Raw genomic sequence first — 21293 nt, 5'->3', positions numbered from 1 at the left:
ATTATCTTTGAGACTATGAAGGGAAAGAAATACCACTTAGTATAGTAGAGTAGATAACAGTAAATAACTATAAAGCAATGAGGTAACTCTATGGGCTGCATGTGGGAGGCTCAGGGCATGCATTTCGATTTACCTATCTATTCTTATCAAAATCATCTCTAAATTGTGCTCTGACTTGGATAGTATAAATATATCTACAAATTAAAGTTGTAAAACAGTATGATATTAAGCAGTGTGCATGCTGTGATGAGAATAAAATAAGAACCATATGTTTCAGACTGACATAAAAAAGTCGCAGTATATTTTTAAAGCTATGTCATATTTAAACATAACTTTCTTTAAAAACAATTAATTGTGTAATTATAAATTTCACTCATCTAAAATAAAAAATGAACACAACAAAATAAAATCTTTTTATGCTCTCTTTTGAAATACGCAAATTAGACTCTGAAAAAGAAAACATGACATTTTTTATGCTCTTCATAGAAAAATACAAATTGTACTCTGAATTTGAGTTACCCTACTTAGTACAGGGAGCTACAAAAAAACATAAAACCTTACCTCAGAGCTATTGATGGCCAAAGCTTGAAGTAGCAGCTTAGTTGCATCAAGATGAAGGCCATAGTGAATCAAAAGGTTGGCTAAGTTGACAAGAGGGACGTCCTGGTATTGAAGTGGGGCTAAATTCAAAGCCCTCTGAAGACAGGCAATAGCAAAAGTGCTATTTCCTACTGCTCTCCAGTAGAGACCAGCTTCATTGAGTATAAGCCAGACAGGAGCATTTGGCTGAAAAACCCCAAAATACTTCAGTTAGTACAAGAATACAGTATTTGTTCCAAAAAGGATTTTTAATAAATACATTTTAACTTTTAATTATAATTATGAAGTTTTTAATCAGATGCCAAAGTAAACAACTTACCTTGTTAATAGCATGAAATAAGAAAGACCCAATTTCTTCTTCTGGGATAGTATAGTTATTAATACGGGAAAGCAAAATCTGAAACATCAAAAGGAAGAATGACTCAATTGAAAATAATAGAAAAGACATTTGAAAAGAATTTCTATAGATGGTAGTTTTTTCTTGAGCTCCTCAGGAAAAGCTAATTTGAACAGATATTTATAATCATATATATAACATGAGGTCTTTGTCATAACAACAGGTGTTGACTTGCTCACATGTACGTACTAGTTTCCTTTAACTAAAAAAAGTTAAAGATATATACGCACACATATACATATTAAAGTATCTACCATACATCATTAAAGTCAACCTAAGTGTCCAGAATCCAAGGAGAAATTACTCAAAAGACAATGGCATGCAACATCTGATGCAATAAAATCTGCTATCTTCCTTAGCTGGAAAATACCAGATCCCCGATTAATCTATTTAATGTTTTTGCAGCATTTATCTAATTGTGAGCAACTCTGAGGCAGGGATCTGTTTCTCTTTGTATTCCTACCACCCAGAATGATGTCTGGCACATAATGTTTTTTTTCCCTCAGTAAATGTTTAAATATAAGTATTAATAGTAACTGCTTATAGTTTTAAAATTAAGTTTTAAAAAAGGTGGTTGTGATGGTCTATCATCTCCATAGAAAGGTAATTTTTTTCATTTGTATCTATGGAATGGCATCTAATACAATAATGGCATAAAATATGCTAGGATAATTGAACAAAACTGTAATAAAACATTCCTAGTTATACATAACTGATAGGAATACAGAAAAACAGAACTTCTAATGTTTGCGAAGTGGTTATCAAATTAACACAAATTCCTAAGGACCCTATATAAGGCCAGGGAAAGAGAACCTTCAAGTTTTCAATTTATACAAACTTCTGGAGGACTGGAGGATGCAAAGTTAAACTGAAATGATCAGAATGCTCCATTAGACCAATCCCATTCGGGAAACAAAGTTCTATATTATCCATCTTTATAACCCTCATACAGGAATAGCGCTTAAGTAGTCTCATGTATGGCAGCCCTGAGGAATACTCCCCTGACACTCCTTTAAGCATGACTGACTTCTCAATCATTTCACCAATTCTTTAACTCTATCCTTCAGTTTTATACACTTAAAGCTCAATAATTGCCTTTTATCAAATTTTTGTTCCATCTAAGAGGCTCCTGAAGTCACCCAGATTGGACAGCAATAAACACCAGCCTAAGTGAACCTTACTTTTCGTGCATGGTCATCTGGTATTTTGGCTTTCAGATCCATGCGGACCTCTAATTCTTTGACTAAGTAGGACAGAGTGTGGCTTTTTCTGAAGTCAGTTATGGAACAGTCAGGGGTTTGGGCCTCTTCTTCTGAAGAATAATCATCACTGTTGAGTTCGTGGATCCTGGCACAAGAAAAAGGAACAAGATTCATATTTTCAAAGTTTGGGTGATTTGAGATTAAGACTTAACCTTTCAAATCCAAGGCTGGTGCTCTCAAAGAACTGCCAGGTGGCAATCATGCAGAATCGGGTGCTTTGCCAAATCCATCAGCACTTGCCTGAGTCCTTTGTTTTCCGGAGGCAGAAAATATGTTGGCAATTCCCCGCCAACAGGGACTCTAGGGTAGCTTTCTGTACAATCTGCTCTTTTAGGCCACAAAATATGCTGTTTGTCCTAATAAAGAAACAAAGTTTATCATAAATTCTTTTGGATTTAATATTTCAATATGCTAAATAAACTTCTAAAAGAATATAAATATACTAGGATAACTGAACAAAACTGTAGTATATTAAGATAAATGTAGACACTGTGGTAGAGTCTATAATATTTCTTCTGTTGCAGATTATTGGTATAAGTCAGTAATTCTCCCTGCTTTACCACGGACTGGTTCAGGGTTGGGCAGGCGCTACACCAGTTGAGTCAATAAGACACAAGGAGAGGCTTGCTTTGGGTTTTTGGGAAAGAAAAGCAAGTCTTAGTCTCTTATGCTACATATGAACAAAAAAGCATGTTGTTCCAGTTGCTGCTGACTGTCATCTTATGACCATGAGGAAAACAAGCTTTCAGATGACACCTATACTGGGGTTGGCAGAGTCAAGGAAAAAAAAAAAAAAGAAATGAGTAACTGATGACATCACTGGGCCACCAAATCAACCAAACCTGAAGTTTAATCCTATCTCTGGACTTCCTGTAATAACAGGCACATTTTCTTTCTGTTTAAGACAATTTGAAATAGAGTTTGTTACTTGTTACCTGAAAACACACATAAGCTTATAAAACTGGCATTGAAAACTATCTTTCCGGCTGGGTGCAGTGGCTCACGCCTGTAATCCCAGCTCTCTGGGAGGCCGAGGCGGGTGGATCGTTTGAGCTCAGGAGTTCAAGACCAGCCTGAGCAAGAGCGAGACCCCGTCTCTACTAAAAAAATAGAAAGAAATTATATGGACAACTAAAAATATATAGAAAAAAAAAAATTAGCCAGGCATGGTGGCGCATGCCTGTAGTCCCAGCTACTCGGGAGGCTGAGGTGGAAGGATTGCTTGAGCCCAGGAGTTTGAGGTTGCTGTGAGCTAGGGTGATGCCACGGCACTCTAGCCCGGGCAAGAGAGTGAGACTCTGTCTCAAAAAAAAAAAAAAAACGAAAACGAAAACTATCTTTCCATGAACTAAAACCTTTTCTTTGTCAGGACCAAAGTCTAACAATTGTTTTATGATCAGTAAAATGTTTATTTTTTTTCTAAACATAAATAACATGTACCAGAGGCTTACTAGACTTATATCCCGAAGCTATCAAACTTTGGGTAATTTATATTACATATCATTAAATTTAAGTGCTATATTAATTCTGTCAAACACTCAATTAAATTTTGAAAATTGGGGCCAGGCACAGTGGCTCACACCTGTAGTCCCAGTTACTTGGGACGCTGAGACAGAAAGATCGCTTGAGCTCAGGAGTTCGAGGTTGCAGTGAGCTATAATGAGGCTGCTCCAGGCCACCATAATGAACTCCAACCTGGGTGATATAGCAAGAACCTGTCTCAAAAAAAATTCTGAAAATGTAATGAATAAAAAGTACATGGTCTCCGTCTTCATACCTTGGTATCCCCATCGGCTAACACATGTTTATTTCTTAGCCTAAAAATGCATATTTTTTAACTTGCTTATTGTCTATACCTCTCACTATAGTGTAAGCTCCAGGAGGGCGAGGGGCCTGTCTATTATATTGCTAGTACCTGCCTGCACACTGCTGGGAGCTCAATGAAAGAATGCTGATTAAGTAACTGAAGCATATATAAACCTACACTTGGGTCAAGTTTAGAAACTTGTTAAGGTTGGTGATTATACTTAGAGCAAAACCTTTGAACTGAAATCAGGGTATCTATCAGCCCCACCATATTGGGAAGAAGAACTCAAGGTATGGCCTGTGTTTTACTCATCCGCTACCTAGCAGAATGCATTCCACTTAACATAAATTTAAGAAATGTTTGCTGAACAGTGACAGGGCCATATTAATCAGTGAGTTGAGGGCCACTGTTCTAAGAGATCATATCCTTTTAAGAAAACTCCTTCATCATCCTCTATTAACTTACCCTGTATGCATCAGAGTCCCTGCCCCAGATCCAGAGAATAGAATGGGCTACAGGAGAAGACTTGATTGAATCACTGATATCACTCTGATTTGACTGAACGTCAAAGTTCACAGACATCATACTGGATGTTGATGAATCCTCACCAAACTAGAAAATGAAAAGAAAAGTTCAATCAAATTGGAAATGGAAAAGGAGTTGTGACTAAAATTTAACTCAAACCAGAAAAGCTAGTGAATACTCAAAATTAGTAGGAAATCAGAAAATAGGACAGTAATTAAGCAATCAGATCTTTTAACTTTAAGAACTATGCCCCAACAGTATTCTCTCATGGATAATGAATAGCTATGATTAACTCTGCCACTGGAGTATGAGAAAAACAGCACCAATTGTTTTCCTGTCCCTTTGCTTCCTTTTGGTGATTTAGTCTCTTTTAGATTTAATGATTAGCTAATGTTCATTATTCCTTTCCTCTTCCTAGACTAAAATGACCACCACCCTATAAAATTAGTGTGCTGTGGGTAGAAGCAAGGAAACTTAAGAAAGGGTTTTCAAGAGTTTAATGTAACTATCACTTAGGAATTATAGACTATTGTGCAATCAATGCCAAATAAAAGCTTGAGAGGTGAAAGGGAAAACTAGGAGATGAAAGAACACAAACAAACAGCCTTCCTCTGAAACAAGTAGAACAATATTTGATATACTCACAAGATACCATAGTTCTTATGTATTTCTGAAACCTTGCTAGATAAGGAGATGGGATGAGGTAGGAAAGACATAAGAAAAAGGAATGAATATGATGAATTTGAATAGGAATGGATTCTTTGACTATATAGTGGTAATACAATTTATGAATATATTATAGAATATTAAAAGCCACACTGATACAGGGCAGTCCTCCAAATGGTCTGTCTTGAGACTGTCGAGAAGTCCAAGTTGCAATCTATTTCATTTCTAAACATTCCCTTTTTTCCATTTAAAATGCTTGGTTTTAAGACAGGCAGCTACAATCCCAGAGGGTGTGAATCAGGTCTTCCTTTATTCCTTCTTTTGAAAGCCAAACATCCCATATGGAAGCTGGTTTACAAAATTCATAGGAAGCTTTTGGTCCATATTTCCTCTTCCCCTTTTAAATGGCTCCTTAATTTTTGCTTCTTACACTTTTTCAATGTAGTCTGGGTTTTTCCAGATTAAAGGGCTCTAATTTTTTGTGGTTTATTCTCGTACAGAGGCTCTCCTGATCTCATTATTTTAGCAGCTTATTTCTGGAAATTTCTATATCTATGATTAGGTACATGATGGGTTTTCTCTATGATAGGATAAACATTGCTTTATTTCTAATACAGGTTGAGTACCCCTTATCTGAAACTCATGGGACCAGAAGAATTTCAAATTTGGGATTTTTTTGCATTTTGGAGTATTTTATCATACTTACTGAATATCCCAAATCTGAAAATCTGAATCCAAAATACTCCCTTTGAGAGGGAGAGGGAGCATTTCCTTTGAGAGTCATGTCAGCGCTCAAAAAGTTTGAAATTTTGTAGCCTATTTTTTACACTTAGAATTCTGGTTGTGCTTACCGTCTATATCACCTATTGAGTGTCAGTTACATATATTTGGTATCATTAAATTTATTTATTATCTCTTCCCAACTAGATAGACCAGGATGGCATGTGTATGTGGTATGTATACGTGTGTGTGTGTGTGTGTATATATATATATATATTTATATATTTGTGCGTGTATTTTTGTGTTTATATATGTGGAGACAGAAAGAAAATGAAAGAAAGCATGCACCTAGCAATGGTGCTTATTAAACATTTTCTGTTGATAATGAGCATTTTGTTGGTGTTTTTGGTTGAGGCAACATAATTGGACTGATGGAAGATAGCATGGTTGCTCTAACTCTCAAATTTTAAAGAGGTCTTACTCTAATGATTAAGAGGAGAGATTAAAGTTCTGAGTTAAATAGTAATAATACTCCAATTCTAACTCCCATAGTAAAGGAGAAAAGAATCAAATGCATGTGCATATATACATACAGATAGTACTGGGAAACAGAATGCATCCATGGAGTTACTGAGTACTCCCTACAAAATCTGACTTCATAAATATAACACATACTCAAAATCTTAAAGATCTAAATGATAGTCACAAATTTTAGGGATCAAATATATAAGGAATCAAGGAGATAAAGACATGGATATCACTTTCAGATATGCAAAAGGTTGTAAGAACTAGAGGAGACCAAGAAACAGACCTGAACATAGTCCACATTTTCAAAGATATCTCCACGATGATAGCGCACAGGCTGGTCCCACTGGCAATGTAAACTATGCTGCTGGTTGACCAGACGGCATATCTGATGGTTTCCTGGAAGAAGAAAGGAAATTACACAAATTATGAGAAAGGTCAGAAATGCCAATGTGATTTTCTTATAGTTTCAACCCTATATTCCTCAGAACCTAGCAAAGCACTTATAAGGGAATACTTATACAGAGCAACACTCATTAATGGTTAAATTAAATCATTCTAAGGAAGTCCCAATTTCTCCACCGATAAAACAAAGGGGCACCACTAGATGATCACTGAGGTATCTTCTGTCAATTACATTCCGTTATTATAAAATCTATTGATTACATTGTTTGAGACTTTGGCCATCTCTCTGGACACAGTTTGCTTTATATACTTCAAAATTTTGTTTCAAATTTATATTAATATAAGAGATCTGGCTGCATTTTAGTACGGACTGAGTAATCCCAAGGACTACACATACTCATTACACTTAAAACAGCAAAGAAAACTTGTTAGGTGGATCGTAAAATGGACTATAAATAGTCACAGCTAAGGCTTTCTAGACCAATACATTTATCAAGGGAGAAGAGTGTAATTTAAGGGATTCTATTAATTTATTTGCTGGTGTTGTCAAATCTGCTCCCTTGGGGTTTAATCAGAAACAAAACATTCTGGATATAACCAAATTGTTGATCTCCTGACAACCTAAGTTCCCTAGACCAATGGTTCTATTTTGGGGGTCAGAGATTCTAAGATATTTTAATAAAAGCTATATATTCTTTTCCCAGAAAAAAAAAAAAAACAACTGTGCACATACACAATTTACATATAATTTGAGAGAGGATTTCAAAACCCCCTGAAATTAATCCATTGACCCAGGTTAAGAATTCCTTCCTAGTCTAAAATCTTATTTCTGAAACAGTGTTTGTTTTTAAGGGAGCAAGAAAAAAAGAATGTTTAGCCTTATTGCCAGTGTTAGCCAAAGTATTTGGATGCACTGTTTATAGGTTGTGTCTGGCTTGTGTTCACTTGGTCTAAGTCCTTGTTACCCAGTGTAGTTTTTAGACCAGCAGCAACAAGCATCACCTGGGAGATTGTTAGGAAGACAGACGCTCAGGCCCCACCTCATATGCATTCAATTAGAATCTGCATTTTAGCAAGATCTCTAGGAGATCGATATGCATATTAAAGTTGGAAAAAAGACAATGTAAGGCACAATGGGCAAACAACTGTTAAGACTCCTAGGACCTAAAAGACTTAAAAATGTATAAAATCTCTAAAAAAATTTTTCTGGCTCTCTTTTGACTTTCTACATCCTTGGGCTCAATTGCTGAGTTAGTGTATGTATTAGTCAGTTCAGGTTGCCATAACAAGATACCACAGACTGAATGGCTTAAACAACAGAATTCATTTTCTCATAGTTCTAGAGGCTAGAAGTCCCAGATCAAGGTGCCAGCAGATTCGGTTTCTGGTGAGGGCCCTCTTCATGGCTTGCAGACAACCACCTTCTAGCTGTGTCCTCACATGGCCTTTCCTCTGTATGTTGCAAGAAGGGGGAGAGAGAGAGAGAGAGAGAACTCTGGTGTCTCTTCCTCTTATTATATATTTTTTTTGACAGGGTCTTGCTCTGTCACCCAGGCTGGAGTGCAATGGCCTGATTATAGCTTACTGTAGCATCCAACTCCTGGACTCAAATAATCCTCCTGCCTCAGCCTCCTAAGTAGTGAGGACTACAGGTGTGTGTCACCACACCCAGCTAATTTTTTTTTTATTTTTTGGTAGAAATTGGGTTTCGGAATGTTGCCCTGGGTATTCTCAAACTCTCAGCCTTAAGTGAGCCTCTCTCCTCAGACTCCCAAGTTGCTGGGATAACAGATATGAACCGCTGTGCCTGGCCTTATTTCAAAATGTAAATTAAAAAGAGCAAAGGGGACCAAACCAGCTCCCCAGGACTCCTGATATACCCTCTGTGATGAATCTTGATTTTAAGACCTAGGAAAGTCATAAACACAACTTTATACTGCTTTAAGGGTACACGAAAGTTGAAAGCAAAGCATGGAGAAGCGAATCTCCTAACCTGCCTTCAATTACTTGGAGTCACTACTTACCTAATTGTGCCTCTTTTGCCATCTGAGTCTCATGTATGATATTTCTTAAGATTTGTTCCTCCTGAATCAGTTTATGTTTTTCTAGGATCTCCTGCTGTCTCAGGTAGTGGTCATGCTGCTTTTGATACTCTTTTAACTCATTCAGTGTTCGCTGGAGAGATCTTAACATTTTTTAATACCAGGAAAAAGTTAGAGCTTCAAAATCATGAATTTTAAAAACCCAGTTAAAGGCACAGATTTTTCTGGTTCTTGGCAATAATTACTGGGTTTTTGTCCTTCTATTTAACACACAACCTCATACCACCAGTTCAAGAATAACAGGGCTAAAGAAACACTCTTCTTTTATTAAAAGTTGGGGACAAAAAGATAAATGTGAAATGTTTCCCTTAAATACTTGACATCAAATGGTGTGTTGCACTTTTTAGGTACCATAAAAACACATCAAAATATAAAGTTTACATATTTAACAACTCTGTTTCTCTCCATAAAATTGTATTAGTGCTGCTGACATTCAAAGCCTTTCTAGAATTCTTGCCTCCTTTTTCCTTTGATTTTGCCTAAAGACAAGGTTAGAGTTAAGACCATAGTGCCTTGCTTTCATACTCTAGCTTGTTGGTTACAGGCTATGGGAAAAACCACAGAAACTCTCCTTAGAAAGGAATATTCTCTACTACCTGATTTCAATAAATCAGCTGCCTGATTACATTTAGTCACAAAAATTTTATTACCTAATACATTCATATGTAGAGATTTTAGGAGCTATGTAGATTGTGTAAGAGAGAGCCAGTTTGATTGTTAAGAGCTTAATATTGGAAGAAGCTCAGCCAGGGCAAATTCTAACACAGCATAACAGAAGCCAGTTATAAATAAGAAGCTGTCATCCTTTTTTCCCCACTACATTATGCTTTAAACAGCCTGGAAAATAAGCAAGTACAAAAGTTTAATGAGTTCAGTTTAATTCTCTAATAACCAAAGGAACTCAAAATATTAAGGTTAATTCTGAGATATGAACAATTCACTTCACATAGTGAAGTTTCTTAACTAGCCCTATTATTTATGGAATCAAACATATATTTTACTAAGTATACTTCAAGGGCCAAGTACAATAGACTTCCATTACTATACACACAAATCTGATTAAAACGTGGGCCAAATAATGTTCTCAATGCCACTTAACTAACATAATGATAGCCCACCTTCAGAAGCCAAAGGCGAGAAAGATCAAATATTGCATGTGTAAGTGATTTTACTGACACTTAGTGTAATCTATAGAAATAAAAATGTAATCAACAGAATTAGTGAGTAGCCCACCCCCATCTGACTTCATGAAAATAATCAATGGTCAAAACCGTAAAGATTTAAAAGACAGCTATTACTGTGTATAGTTCCCTAGGTCCTAGAATCCATGCTATTAAAGACAGTCTTCTATACAACCACTGAATTATGCTAAACCACCAGGACTTGGAGAAAATGGATGGTATTTATAGTAGTGAAGTTTCTTTCTTAATTCCAACGACCAAATTAACACTGATACCACCCTACACAAATCTAAGGTTCTGTGGTACTAGTGCTTCAGTGAAATTTTTTCTCAATTACCTATGTTGAGCCTCTAATTTCTGCTCGAGTTTTTGCTGACACAGGACAGCATGCTTCCTCTTTATAGCTTGCTCAAACCCAGGTTTGGCCTGCAAAGCATGGTCATAACAGAGCACTGAGTGGTTATACTCCCCAAGCATCTGAAGAGACAAAAACAAACACACACATATACACACACATAGGAGAAAGTAACGTTAGCCATGCCTGGTTGTATCTGTCCAAACCCCATAATGATTTCTGAGATCACACCTACATCTTACTCTACAGTGAACATTATTTTGATCAGTGGCCAAATCCTCACAACAGGATGGCATACTAGAGGATGGTTTAGTTGGAAGTTATTGCTATCCTTAAGAGATGTACCCTGCAGAAGTTAAAATTCCAATCAATTCAGTTATTTTTCTTTTTTGTCAAGATGCTAGAACAATTACAACACATTATTGTGTTGAGGCTTTTTCTTCCAAATTTCTTCATTTCCATTGTTAAGAACAAAGGAGGAAGGGAAAAAAAGTAACATTCTTTTAAAAAAATTAAAAAAAGAAGAAAGTAGCAACCAGTATGGCTCATGAAACAAAAAGTAGTATTTACTGCATATATATTCCCCAAAGTGTAATAGCTAGTGAAGAAGTCACTGTCATCCAGAGCTGCATGGACCACAACAGCAGCATCAGCAGAGAAGTGTGCTCTGTGTAGAACATTTGCCAAATTGACCAGGGCAATGTCTTTATTGTGCCTAAAAGAGGAGAGATGTAACTATATGTTAGGAAAGAAGCATGTGCTCTATGAATATATATAACCACTTGACAAGGAAAAATGACATTCAAAATTGCTGTGCTTAGGAAAATAACTCTGAGTATACTTACAGGTGGAGAAAATAATTTAAAATAATCATAATGTTTCATTTTAAAATTATTGGTGGTTCTTAATCTGATAGCTGCAAATTTTGCCATAAAAGTAAGGTCTGGCAGACATTTTATGATTTTAAAATGTATTTAGGGCTTATATTTGCTTTAAGAAAAGTTAAACTTAATTTATGACAATTCCTACAGTCAAGGTCCCTGTATTCAAGTTTCAAGTGAATCACAGGGCATCTACATCATATATATCTACATTTTTTCTTAATGGAAATGAAAAGTATATTACACAATTATCACTTAGAACTTTTTGACATCTGTGATTTTTTTGTGATGGAACTAATTTCTTTGAACAAGGATGGAGGAGAATGCAAGCATAATGCAAAGCTGCTCTTATTGTTTTCTTATGTATCGTTTCTTTAACAGACCTGAGGAATATGGAAAGTCAGGAAAATCAGGTCCAGAAAAGGAGGAATCTTACCTGGAAGAGAAGTGAAGTGCTCGCATGGCACATTCCACTACCTGATATGGCTCATTCTTTATTCTCCAGTAAAATGAAGCCATGTTATACAGTACCCATGAGGAAGAGTTCTAGAGATGAAACAAAGAAAATGACAATCAAACACAACTCAATACAGTTTCTTTAACTTAGAGTGCTCAAAAGGAGCACCTTCAATACTCGGGCTCTTCTGAAATTCAAGATGAAGAAGAGAAAGACTAGTGATAGTAATGATAAATTAGAGGACAAAGTACAAATAAACTATACCTGTCAAAAGAATCTCTTAATCATCAGTTGAGCATGTGCATTTAGGGTATGATCTTCCTATAGAGACCATCCAACTCCAGGCTATCATTCCAAGGTGGAAATAAAGCTGAAAAATCCACCAAGTGGCTACAACTTACTGGGTCCTATTTTAGGACATCAGAAGTTTAGACCTCATCTACTTAGAAATCCCAGTAGCTTCAACATGAAATTCTTAAAATTAACATTTTATAAACTTTTCTGTTTATGTAATATCTCAGTGAAGGTAGAAACTTAAGCAAATGACTGGCTTCTGCCTTTATTATAGATGAATTTTTATTTGTTATTTTCTCATTTGTGTTTAGAATCTAATTCAACCATTCAAGCTGTTAAAAACTAAATTCTGGGCTGGGCGTGGTGGATCCTGTAATCCTAGCACTCTGGGAGGCCAAGGCAGGAGGATTGCTTGAGTTCAGGAATTCCAGACCAGCCTGAGCAAGACTGAGACCTCATTTCTACAAAAATAGAAAAATCGGCCGGGTGTGGTGGCACATGCCTATAGTTCCAGCTCCTTGTGAGGCTGAGGCAGGAGAAGAGCTTGTGCTCGGGAGTCTGAGGTTGCAGTGAGCTATGATGCCACTGCACTCTAGCCTGGGTGACAGAGTGAGACCATCTCAAAAAAAAGAAACAAAAAGAATACATTACAAACTAGTTTTGAAATTATTTCTACATCTTTTTTTATAGATTTTTATAGTCTGAATATATTATAACCATTTTAAAAATACTTATTTTACATGTAGTCAAAAAGTTTAAATTTAGTTAAATATGGTTTAAAAGTTATTTTAAAAAGTTATTTTTAAGATTAAAATAAATACAATCTTACCTTAAATATTCTATCTTCAAGAAAAGTATGTGATTTTTGAGTGATGCAATTGTGAACTAAGACAAAATCTTAAGGCTCACCCCCCCACTGGCTGACTGAATGGACTCCCTCTTGGCCAAGGGAGTATCCTAAAACTAAATTGCCTGCCATGAGGAGGGAGGTCAGACATGCCTCATCATGCCCCCTCCCTTCTTAGGGACATCCTTTGTAACCATTAACAGACCTAAGGGTATGCAAAACAAACCTGCAGGTCCTCAATTTACGCAACAAATATATGTCCAGTGGCTTGTCTCTGATAAACAGCTCCTTATGTTAAAACATTCCAAGCCTTTAGACAAAGCTTCATGTCTTTAACCAATTACAAGTCAAAGAATATTTAAACCCACCTATAACCTGTAAGCCCGCCCCCCCCAGCTGGCCCACCTTTTCGGGCCAAACTAATGTATGCCTCCCACGTATTGATTTATGACTTTACCTGCAACCCCTGTCTCCCTGAAATGTATAAAACCAAAGTGTAACCCAACCACAGCAAGTCCACTTGCTCAAGGTTTCTTGGGCATGGCTCCCCCCAGGTCATGATCCTCAAATTTGGCTCAGAATAAATCTCTTTAAAATTATTTTACAAAGTTTGGCTTTTATTCCGTTAACACAATTAAAGATTTTAGCACCATGTGCATGCCAACTTCTACTACTTGAAAAGTTGGTTAAGGGACAGTACATTCTTTTTCAACTGACTTGCGACTAAGGTTTTAGTCTTGTTTTCAATAGCCTTTTGAGAAAGTTTTTTTTCAAATCACCAATCCTTTAAAGAAAAATCTTTCCATAAGATTTGTTATAAAGTCTCCTCCAACTATTATAGCTCTTTGAGAATTTGTCTAGCAGGTTTGTTAAAAAAAAGAAAAACACTCTCCAAATCTGTAAATGTTTGAATGTTACTGTTAATTGCTCCCTTCTTCCTTTGAACACTTTTTCTCTTGGCTCTTAAGGATACCACATTCTCCAGGACACCCTGTGTGGTCTTTTTTGCCTGCTAAATGTGGGAGGACCCCAGGACTCATATTGGTTTCTTCTCAAATGTCACTCTTCCAGCAGATGACTTTATCCAGTCCCATGGCTTCATATAATCCCATTTCTTTTTTTGTTTTAGAGACAGTGTCTCCCTGTCACCCAGGCTGCACTCCCTATTTAACAATTATTCTCTATCTATGCACCAAGCTCTAACTTCTCCTGGAATTCTAGACTCATATAGGTATTTCAAATCTAATACAGCCAAAATAGAACTCTATTTTCTTTTCTCCAACCCCAACCCTGCTCCTCCTTCAAGGTGCTCAGGTCAAAAATGTAGCACTTATCCTTGATTCCTCTTTTGCCCTCATTCTCCACATCTAACTCATTAGCTTCTAAACTTCTAAACATATCCTGTAATGGTTCAAGTCTCTCCATTTCCATTACTAACCATTTCTAGTATAAACCATCTTCATCTCTCTCTTGAACTACTGAAACAGCCTTCTAACTGGTCTATTTCCAGTTTTGACTTCTTCAGCAACTTCTCTAAGTACAGTGATCTTTTAAAAATAATAATTGCATTACATTGCTTCTCTGCTCTAGCTTCTCAGCACACTTGGAGTAAGAATCACAGTCCTTACTCTGGCTTTCAGAGCCCTGTGTAATACAGTGCTGGCCTACTTCTCTGGCTTCATTCCCTACCATGCCCCTCCTGCTCACCAGGCTCCAGCCATATTAGCCTGAATTTGGTTACATGCCACCTGTTATGAACTGAATGTTTGTCTCCCCCATGCCCCGAATTCATATGTTGAAGCGTTAAAAGACCTGTGAAGAGAGGTCATAGGGGTTGGGGACCAAATTTCACAGGGTTTGTGAACTAAAATCAAATCTTAAAACTCTCCCTCAGCTGACTAAAAGGACCCACTCTTGGCCAAGTGGACCCCAAAAATACCCTAAAGCTGAGTTACTGGCCATGAAAAGAGAGGCCAGACTCATCTCATCAGGTCCCCTTTTCCTTCTTGGAGATGTCTTTTGTAACTCAATAACTGGCCTAAGAATATACAAGACAAAGCTTAAGTCACACCTATGGGTCATTAGTTACTTAACAGAGCACTTGAGTCTGAACATATATCCAGTGGTTTGTCTCTGATCAACAGACTTCTTTACCTTACAACATTCCAAGTCTTTAGACAAAACTTCATTTCTTCAACCAATTACAAATCAATGAGTCTTTAAATCCACCTATAACCTATAAGCCCCAGCTTTGATAAGTCCCACCTTTTCAGGCCAAACCAATGTATGCCTTCCATGTATCGATTTATGACTTTACGTGTAATTCCCATCTCCCTAAAATGTATAAAACCAAACTGTAACCCCACCACAGTAAGTCCACTTACTCAAGGCTTCTTGGGCATGGCTCCAGGCCATGGTCCTCAAATTTGACTCAGAATAAACCTCTTTAAATTATTTTACAGTTTGGCTTCTTTTCAGTTGACAGTTTGGTGCCCTTATAAGAGGGAGAGACACAGATCTCTCTCTCTCTCTTCATGCATGCACACAGGGGAAGCCATGTGAGGACACAGAAAGAAGGTGGTTGTATAACAGAGGTAATGGCTTGAAAAAAAGCAAAATGTTTTATGTGCTATATCTCTTTAAAACTTCCCCAACCCTTTTGGGCATTAAAACCTTCATCCCTAACCAAGACTAGTAATCAAAGGGGTAAGGGAGTATCCTTTGTTCTTTGTCCTACAGAAAATGTCTCAACAGAATTGTCTGGGCAGAGGTCACAAGATTGTCTTCCCTGGAAATGGGGTCAGTCAGGACCATCAACTATACTTAAACAGCAATATCCTGAAGCTGAAAACCCTCCCTTCAAAAGCTCTGTATTTCTGCTTATAGTGAGGACTATGGCACATTGAGACAAGAGTCTCCAGCCTCCTCATTTACTGGCAAATTAATAAATCTCCCTTTCCTTTTCCTCAAACCACTTGTCCTTGTTCTGATGAGGCCTTGGGGACAAGTACCAAACTTTCAGTAACAGTTGTCTGCAAGCCAGGAAGAGAGCCCTCACTAGGAACGGAATTCCTGGCACCTTGATCTTAGATTTCTCAGCCTCCAAATAAATTTCTGTTATTTAAGCCACCAAGTCTGTGGTATAAATAAATGTATATCTTGTCTTTGTCTCTAGTTCCTGACACACATTTCCTAAAACCTCTGGAATCACAGGAGTGATGAGTGTTTCTGTATGCTAATGAGATGACTGGTGGCTGGTAAGCCACAGATAGCTTCAGGACCTGTGCTGGTCCCAGAAAAAACAAGGTATGAGTAAAGAGTGGGAACTTTCAGCCATGCCCCTCCCCTGCCCCCCAACTACCACTCCCTGCCTTCTGGGGAAGAGATAGAGAGACTAGAGATCAAGTTAATCACTAATGGCCAATACTGTAATCAATCATGCTTACAGAGTGAAACCTCTATTAAAAAACCTAAATGACAGTATTTGGAGAGCTTCTGGGTTGGTGAACACATCAAGGTGCTAGGAGGAAGGTGTGCCAGGGAGAACGCAGAAACTCTGTGCACCCCTCCCCCCAATACCTTGTCCTATGCATATTTTCATTTGACTGTTCCTGAACTGTACCCTTTATACTAAGTCAATAATAGTAACAACTGTTTCCTGAGTTTCATGAGCTATTCTAGAAAATTATCGAACTTGAGGAAGGGGTAATGGGAACCCCCTGACTTTATAGCTGGCTGGTTGGTGGCCTTGACCTGTAATTGGCATCTGAAGTGGGGGCGCTCTTGTGGGACTGAGTCGTTAACCTGTGGGGTCTGTGCTAACTCTAAGTAGTTAGAGTCAGAAGTGAACTGAACTGTAGGACACACGGTGCCAGGAGAATTGGTTGGTGTGAGGAAAAAAACCCCATGCATCTGGTGTCAGAAATGTTTTGAGTAGAAACAATCTAGAGCGGTATTTTGTTATAGCAGCCCAAGCACAGTAATACACAACCTGAGCTCATTCAGTCTTCAGGGCCTTTGCCTTGGCCTAGAATGCTCTTCTCTGATCTCTGAATTTTGGTTCCTCCTTGTCATTCAGGTATCAACTTAAATTTTACCTTTCCAGGGAGTTTTACCTCAACTGCTTAACCTAATGTCCCTGCCCAGTTACCCTCTACTTTAATTTTCTATAGAACACTTACCACTATGGGCTACTCTTAACTAACCATCCTCTGAAGGATATTGTAAAATCCTAAGCCAGTTTTCCCTTATCAAGTTCTGGAATGCAAATGTTTTACATTACCTTCAGAAATAAAAGATGCAGATGGTAACTTAGCTATAAAAATAATCGTATAATGCATTTGAAAGTCAAACTATTTTCTTACTGTTATCTCAGAACTTCTCCTCAATACACAGAGCTATGTATTTCAACAAACTGTACACAAATGTTGCAATTACACATCTTATTTTATACCACTATAATTAATACTGCTTAAAAACTAACCTGCATTTTATGATACTCCTTAGGCATAGAGAAGAATGAAAACCATTTTCTAAATTCCCACATGTCATCCTGAATGACAGATACATTTAAATTCTTGGGTCTTGTTATATAATTCCCTATTTCATTTTTTAAAAGTAGATGTTTCTTTAAAATAAAATTATATAAGAGTTGCTGGGCACACTGGCTTCTGCCTGTAATCCTAGCACTTTGGGAGGCTGAGGCAGGAGGATTGCTTAAGGCCATCCTGAATAAGAGCAAGACCCCATCTCTACAAAAAAACAGAAAAATTAGTCAGGTGTGGTAGCCAGTGCCTGCAGTCCCAGCCCCTTGGAAGGCTGGGGGAGGATCACTTGAGCTCAGGAGGATCACAGTGAGCTATGATGACACCACTGCACTCTAGCCCAGGTGACAGAAGAGACCCTGTCTCAAAAAAAAAAAGAAAAGAAAAGAAAAGAAAAGAAAAGAAAAGAAAAAGAAAAAAAATTATAGAAGATTTTTTTTTGCTGGTGGTGATTCTTTCTCTGGTTCAGAGAATAGTGATAATCTATGTGTTGTGTGTAGACATACCAAAGACAAAATGTTAAATCTTTTTTCACACTATATATATATAATCTAGCCTATAAGCCCTGTTGCTTATACTAGTTTATGTTAGGCAGAGATCAAATCTGCAGGTGGCAGACACAGACCGAGAGGGCAGTTCCTAGGGGTAAAGAAGCTGGGAACCAATCAAGGGAAGGGACTGCAGGAAAACACAGAACACCTGACAATCACGTGTATCAATCATCTGGAAACAACCCACACCTCTTGGAAGCCCTCCCCCATACCAGGCCAAAAAAAGGAAACCACCTGAAAGTCCTTAACATCTTTCTCCACTTGTGGAGACTGACCCCTTCCTCCATCTGAAATGTATTTTCACTTTGTATAGCTTCCTTCTTTTCTACAAGTGTGCAGCTTTCTTCTTTCTTCCTTCTTTTCTACAATGAAAGCTATTTATGTGGAACTGCTTCCTGTCTGTGTTCACTCCGTTGCACTGGCCCTGCTTGCAATTCTTCCAAACAAGGAGCCAAAGAACCAGGACAACATTTCTCCTGCAAAAAACCCAATCCTAACAGTTTATATTTTGTTTTTCATGAATTAGTTTAAATAAAACTTTTCAGTGTCTCTTCCTGGTATAGGAGACGAGTTTCTCCCTAGCATCAAACTATACAATCTACATTAATGTAATAATAATTTTAAGTCATCCTCCGGACAAAAATAAGCTAGGCAGGTATTTTCTGAGAGAAAAATATCTTGTATTGACACAGAGCCTCCTGGCTAAGTCACTGACGACTTACCTTCTGTAGGCCTTCATGAATGAGGTGACCTATGTCATCTATACTTCTTCCTAACCTTTTAGATAAATATGTGAAGATTGGATCTTCTTTAGGTAATAGAGGTGCAGAAAGATTAACTCTCTCTTGTACACCCTGAAGAGAAGAAAAAGGTTGAAAAAACATAGTCAAAGGATATAAAAGATCACAAGTAATTCAGTATCTTGTAGTATTTATTTTGAAGGAATTTTAAGAAATAGATGATTGTAGGCTGGGTGCAGTGGCTCACACCTGTAATCCTAGCACTCTGGAGGCAGAGGCAGGAGGATCACTTGAGGTCAGGAGTTCAAGACCAGCCTGAGCAAGAGCGAGATCCTACTTCTACTAAAAATAGAAAAATTAGCCGGGTGTCATGGTGCCTGCCTGTAGTCCCAGCTACTCGGGAGGCTGAGGTAAGAGGATCACTTGAGCCCAGGAGTTTGAGGTTGCAGTGAGCTATGATGATGACACTGCACTCTAGCTGGGGAGACAGAGCAAGACTCTGTTTCAAAAAAAAAATAGATGTTTGTAAAATTATAAAGCTGTCTGGATGGGCAGATGAAAGAAAAATAGTTTTTATAAGCAAGAGACCAAATGAAAAAGATGCAAAGTTCTCTACTTACTCGCAAGTGCTGAAAAGCATGTATACTATATGGAAGTTCTAGAATTTTAGTACAATCAGGTTGCTCAGGGTCTGGAGGGACAGGAGATTCTGTGTCTATATAATCTTCAGGGCTAAAATCAAGCAGCAAGAAGCAATAAATGAATGAAAGGTGAGATAAACAATACTTTAAGAAACGTCAGATTTTTCCCATATTCTCATAGCATTTCAACTTTGCAACCAGTATTAGTCAACTTCATACTTTTCCACATGGCTGCCATCAACAGTCAAATATTTTGGGAGTTCAATTTAAAGGGAATAAGTCAAGAATTAGAGGGAAAATAGTAAGTAGGTCACAGAATGTTAAGATTGTGGACTTTAAAAAACTAGTATAACTCTGCTAAGTTGTTTCTAAAAATGTTAAACAAATTTACACTTCCATTGGCAGCCTCTCTACATTTTTACTAGTTACCAATTTGTTTTTCCCAATTTGGTAGATAAAAACTATCTAAATGTTTTAATTTGTACCTATTTGTACCATTTTGAGAAATACTTTTCCAACATGTTTCTTGGCCATCTGTAGTTTGCTGTTTTTCTTTACTATAAATTATTCAATTTTCTACTGTGATGTTAAATATTTTAATTGATTTCTAAGAATTTTACATGTAGTATGTATTTTGAACTTTTGAATTCCAATAAACTCATCTGTGCTTGAAGCTTATTCTTATTACAGAAATAATTTATTACTGATTTGACAAAGGTTTGTTTGGGGAAAAAAACAATTTTATTTTTCCAAAGAGAATCTCTTTACCTGATGTCTTTGCTCTCCAGAGTTATGTATGTGCCATCATACAGATCCAGGTCCCCTAAGGGCACCTTGGCTTTGATGCAGTCTGGATCTTCTTTATTATGTCTTTGTTCCAGTCCTGTGTCTCTGTCCTCATTTTCTTCTATGTGAATTTTTTGAGCAACCAATTGTTTCTGTTGAGAAGAAAATAAGAATAGAATGGATTCTTCTAATATTTCAGTCCAAATACCAGTGAAGAAAAAGAATTTAATGATTGCTAAAGAAGTCAGAGGATACTCTCCGAAGGAAGACAAGGATTCTCAAAATGCCCTTAATTTACTCAACTTGCATAAGCTTCTCTAAAAAGATGTCCACACACAGAAAGTAACAGAACCTGACATTTATCATACTGGCACACAGATGCCTTCATAATATGATCTCTGACTACCCATAAAGTGCATGTGCCAACTTCCCTGACACAGAATGGCTCTGCAATTAAAACTTCCCTGAATTGTTCAAACCCACCAGGTTGTTTCAGTCCTTCAAGACAGAAAGCATGATGCTACTGCTACCTGGGTGTTCCAGGTGATTTCTTCACAATTGTAAAATACATATTTTTTCAAACATATAGAGGAATAACATACATATTCATGTTTCTACCACCTACATCTATCATATGCTAGCATTTTATCTTATTTGCTTCAGTATTTTACTTTTAAAAAGTAGTTAATGAAAGCTCTTCTTTACTGGTTCTAAATCCCTAACTTACCAAAGTTACCACTATCCTGAATCTATATATCATTTCCATGTATATTTTTATAAAATATTACCATATTACTCTATCTTAGAATATTACTTTCAGGCCAGGTGCAGTGGCTCATACCTGTAATCCTAGCACTCTGGGAGGCTAAGGCCTGAGAATTGCTTGACACCAGGAGTTTGTGACCAGCCTGGGCAAGAGCAAGACCCCATCTCTACAAAAAATAAAAAACTTAACTGGGTGTGGTGGCACACACCTGTAGTCCCAGCTTCTTGAGAGGCTGAGGCAG

At 37.3% G+C, this 21293-nt stretch overlaps 1 protein-coding gene and 1 non-coding gene across 4 annotated transcripts in view; one reads left to right on the top strand and one right to left on the bottom strand.

Annotated features, from left to right (window-relative positions):
• TTC17 (tetratricopeptide repeat domain 17) overlaps window positions 1-21293 on the bottom strand; it is a 118042-nt gene that overhangs the window by 74171 nt on the left and 22578 nt on the right. For all 3 annotated transcript variants that reach the window (XM_045557848.1, XM_045557849.1, XM_045557850.1), the window contains exons 3-15: window positions 20269-20438; window positions 19480-19591; window positions 18842-18973; window positions 11863-11972; window positions 11116-11260; window positions 10528-10667; window positions 8932-9092; window positions 6789-6901; window positions 4532-4678; window positions 2500-2615; window positions 2179-2344; window positions 920-997; window positions 562-786 (exon numbers count right to left, since the gene is read on the bottom strand). In XM_045557848.1, coding sequence (XP_045413804.1) covers window positions 562-786; window positions 920-997; window positions 2179-2344; window positions 2500-2615; window positions 4532-4678; window positions 6789-6901; window positions 8932-9092; window positions 10528-10667; window positions 11116-11260; window positions 11863-11972; window positions 18842-18973; window positions 19480-19591; window positions 20269-20438 — 1815 coding nt within the window. The remainder of the gene's footprint in view (window positions 1-561; window positions 787-919; window positions 998-2178; window positions 2345-2499; window positions 2616-4531; window positions 4679-6788; window positions 6902-8931; window positions 9093-10527; window positions 10668-11115; window positions 11261-11862; window positions 11973-18841; window positions 18974-19479; window positions 19592-20268; window positions 20439-21293) is intronic.
• Window positions 13855-13916, top strand: LOC123643105. The gene has a single exon (XR_006736668.1). It is a non-coding gene; the product is annotated as a U7 small nuclear RNA (small nuclear RNA).

Source organism: Lemur catta, chromosome 7 (genome assembly GCF_020740605.2).
Source record: "Lemur catta isolate mLemCat1 chromosome 7, mLemCat1.pri, whole genome shotgun sequence".
In the NCBI taxonomy this organism is placed as follows: Eukaryota; Metazoa; Chordata; class Mammalia; order Primates; family Lemuridae; genus Lemur; species Lemur catta.
This window is presented reverse-complemented; position numbering and strand designations above follow the sequence as displayed.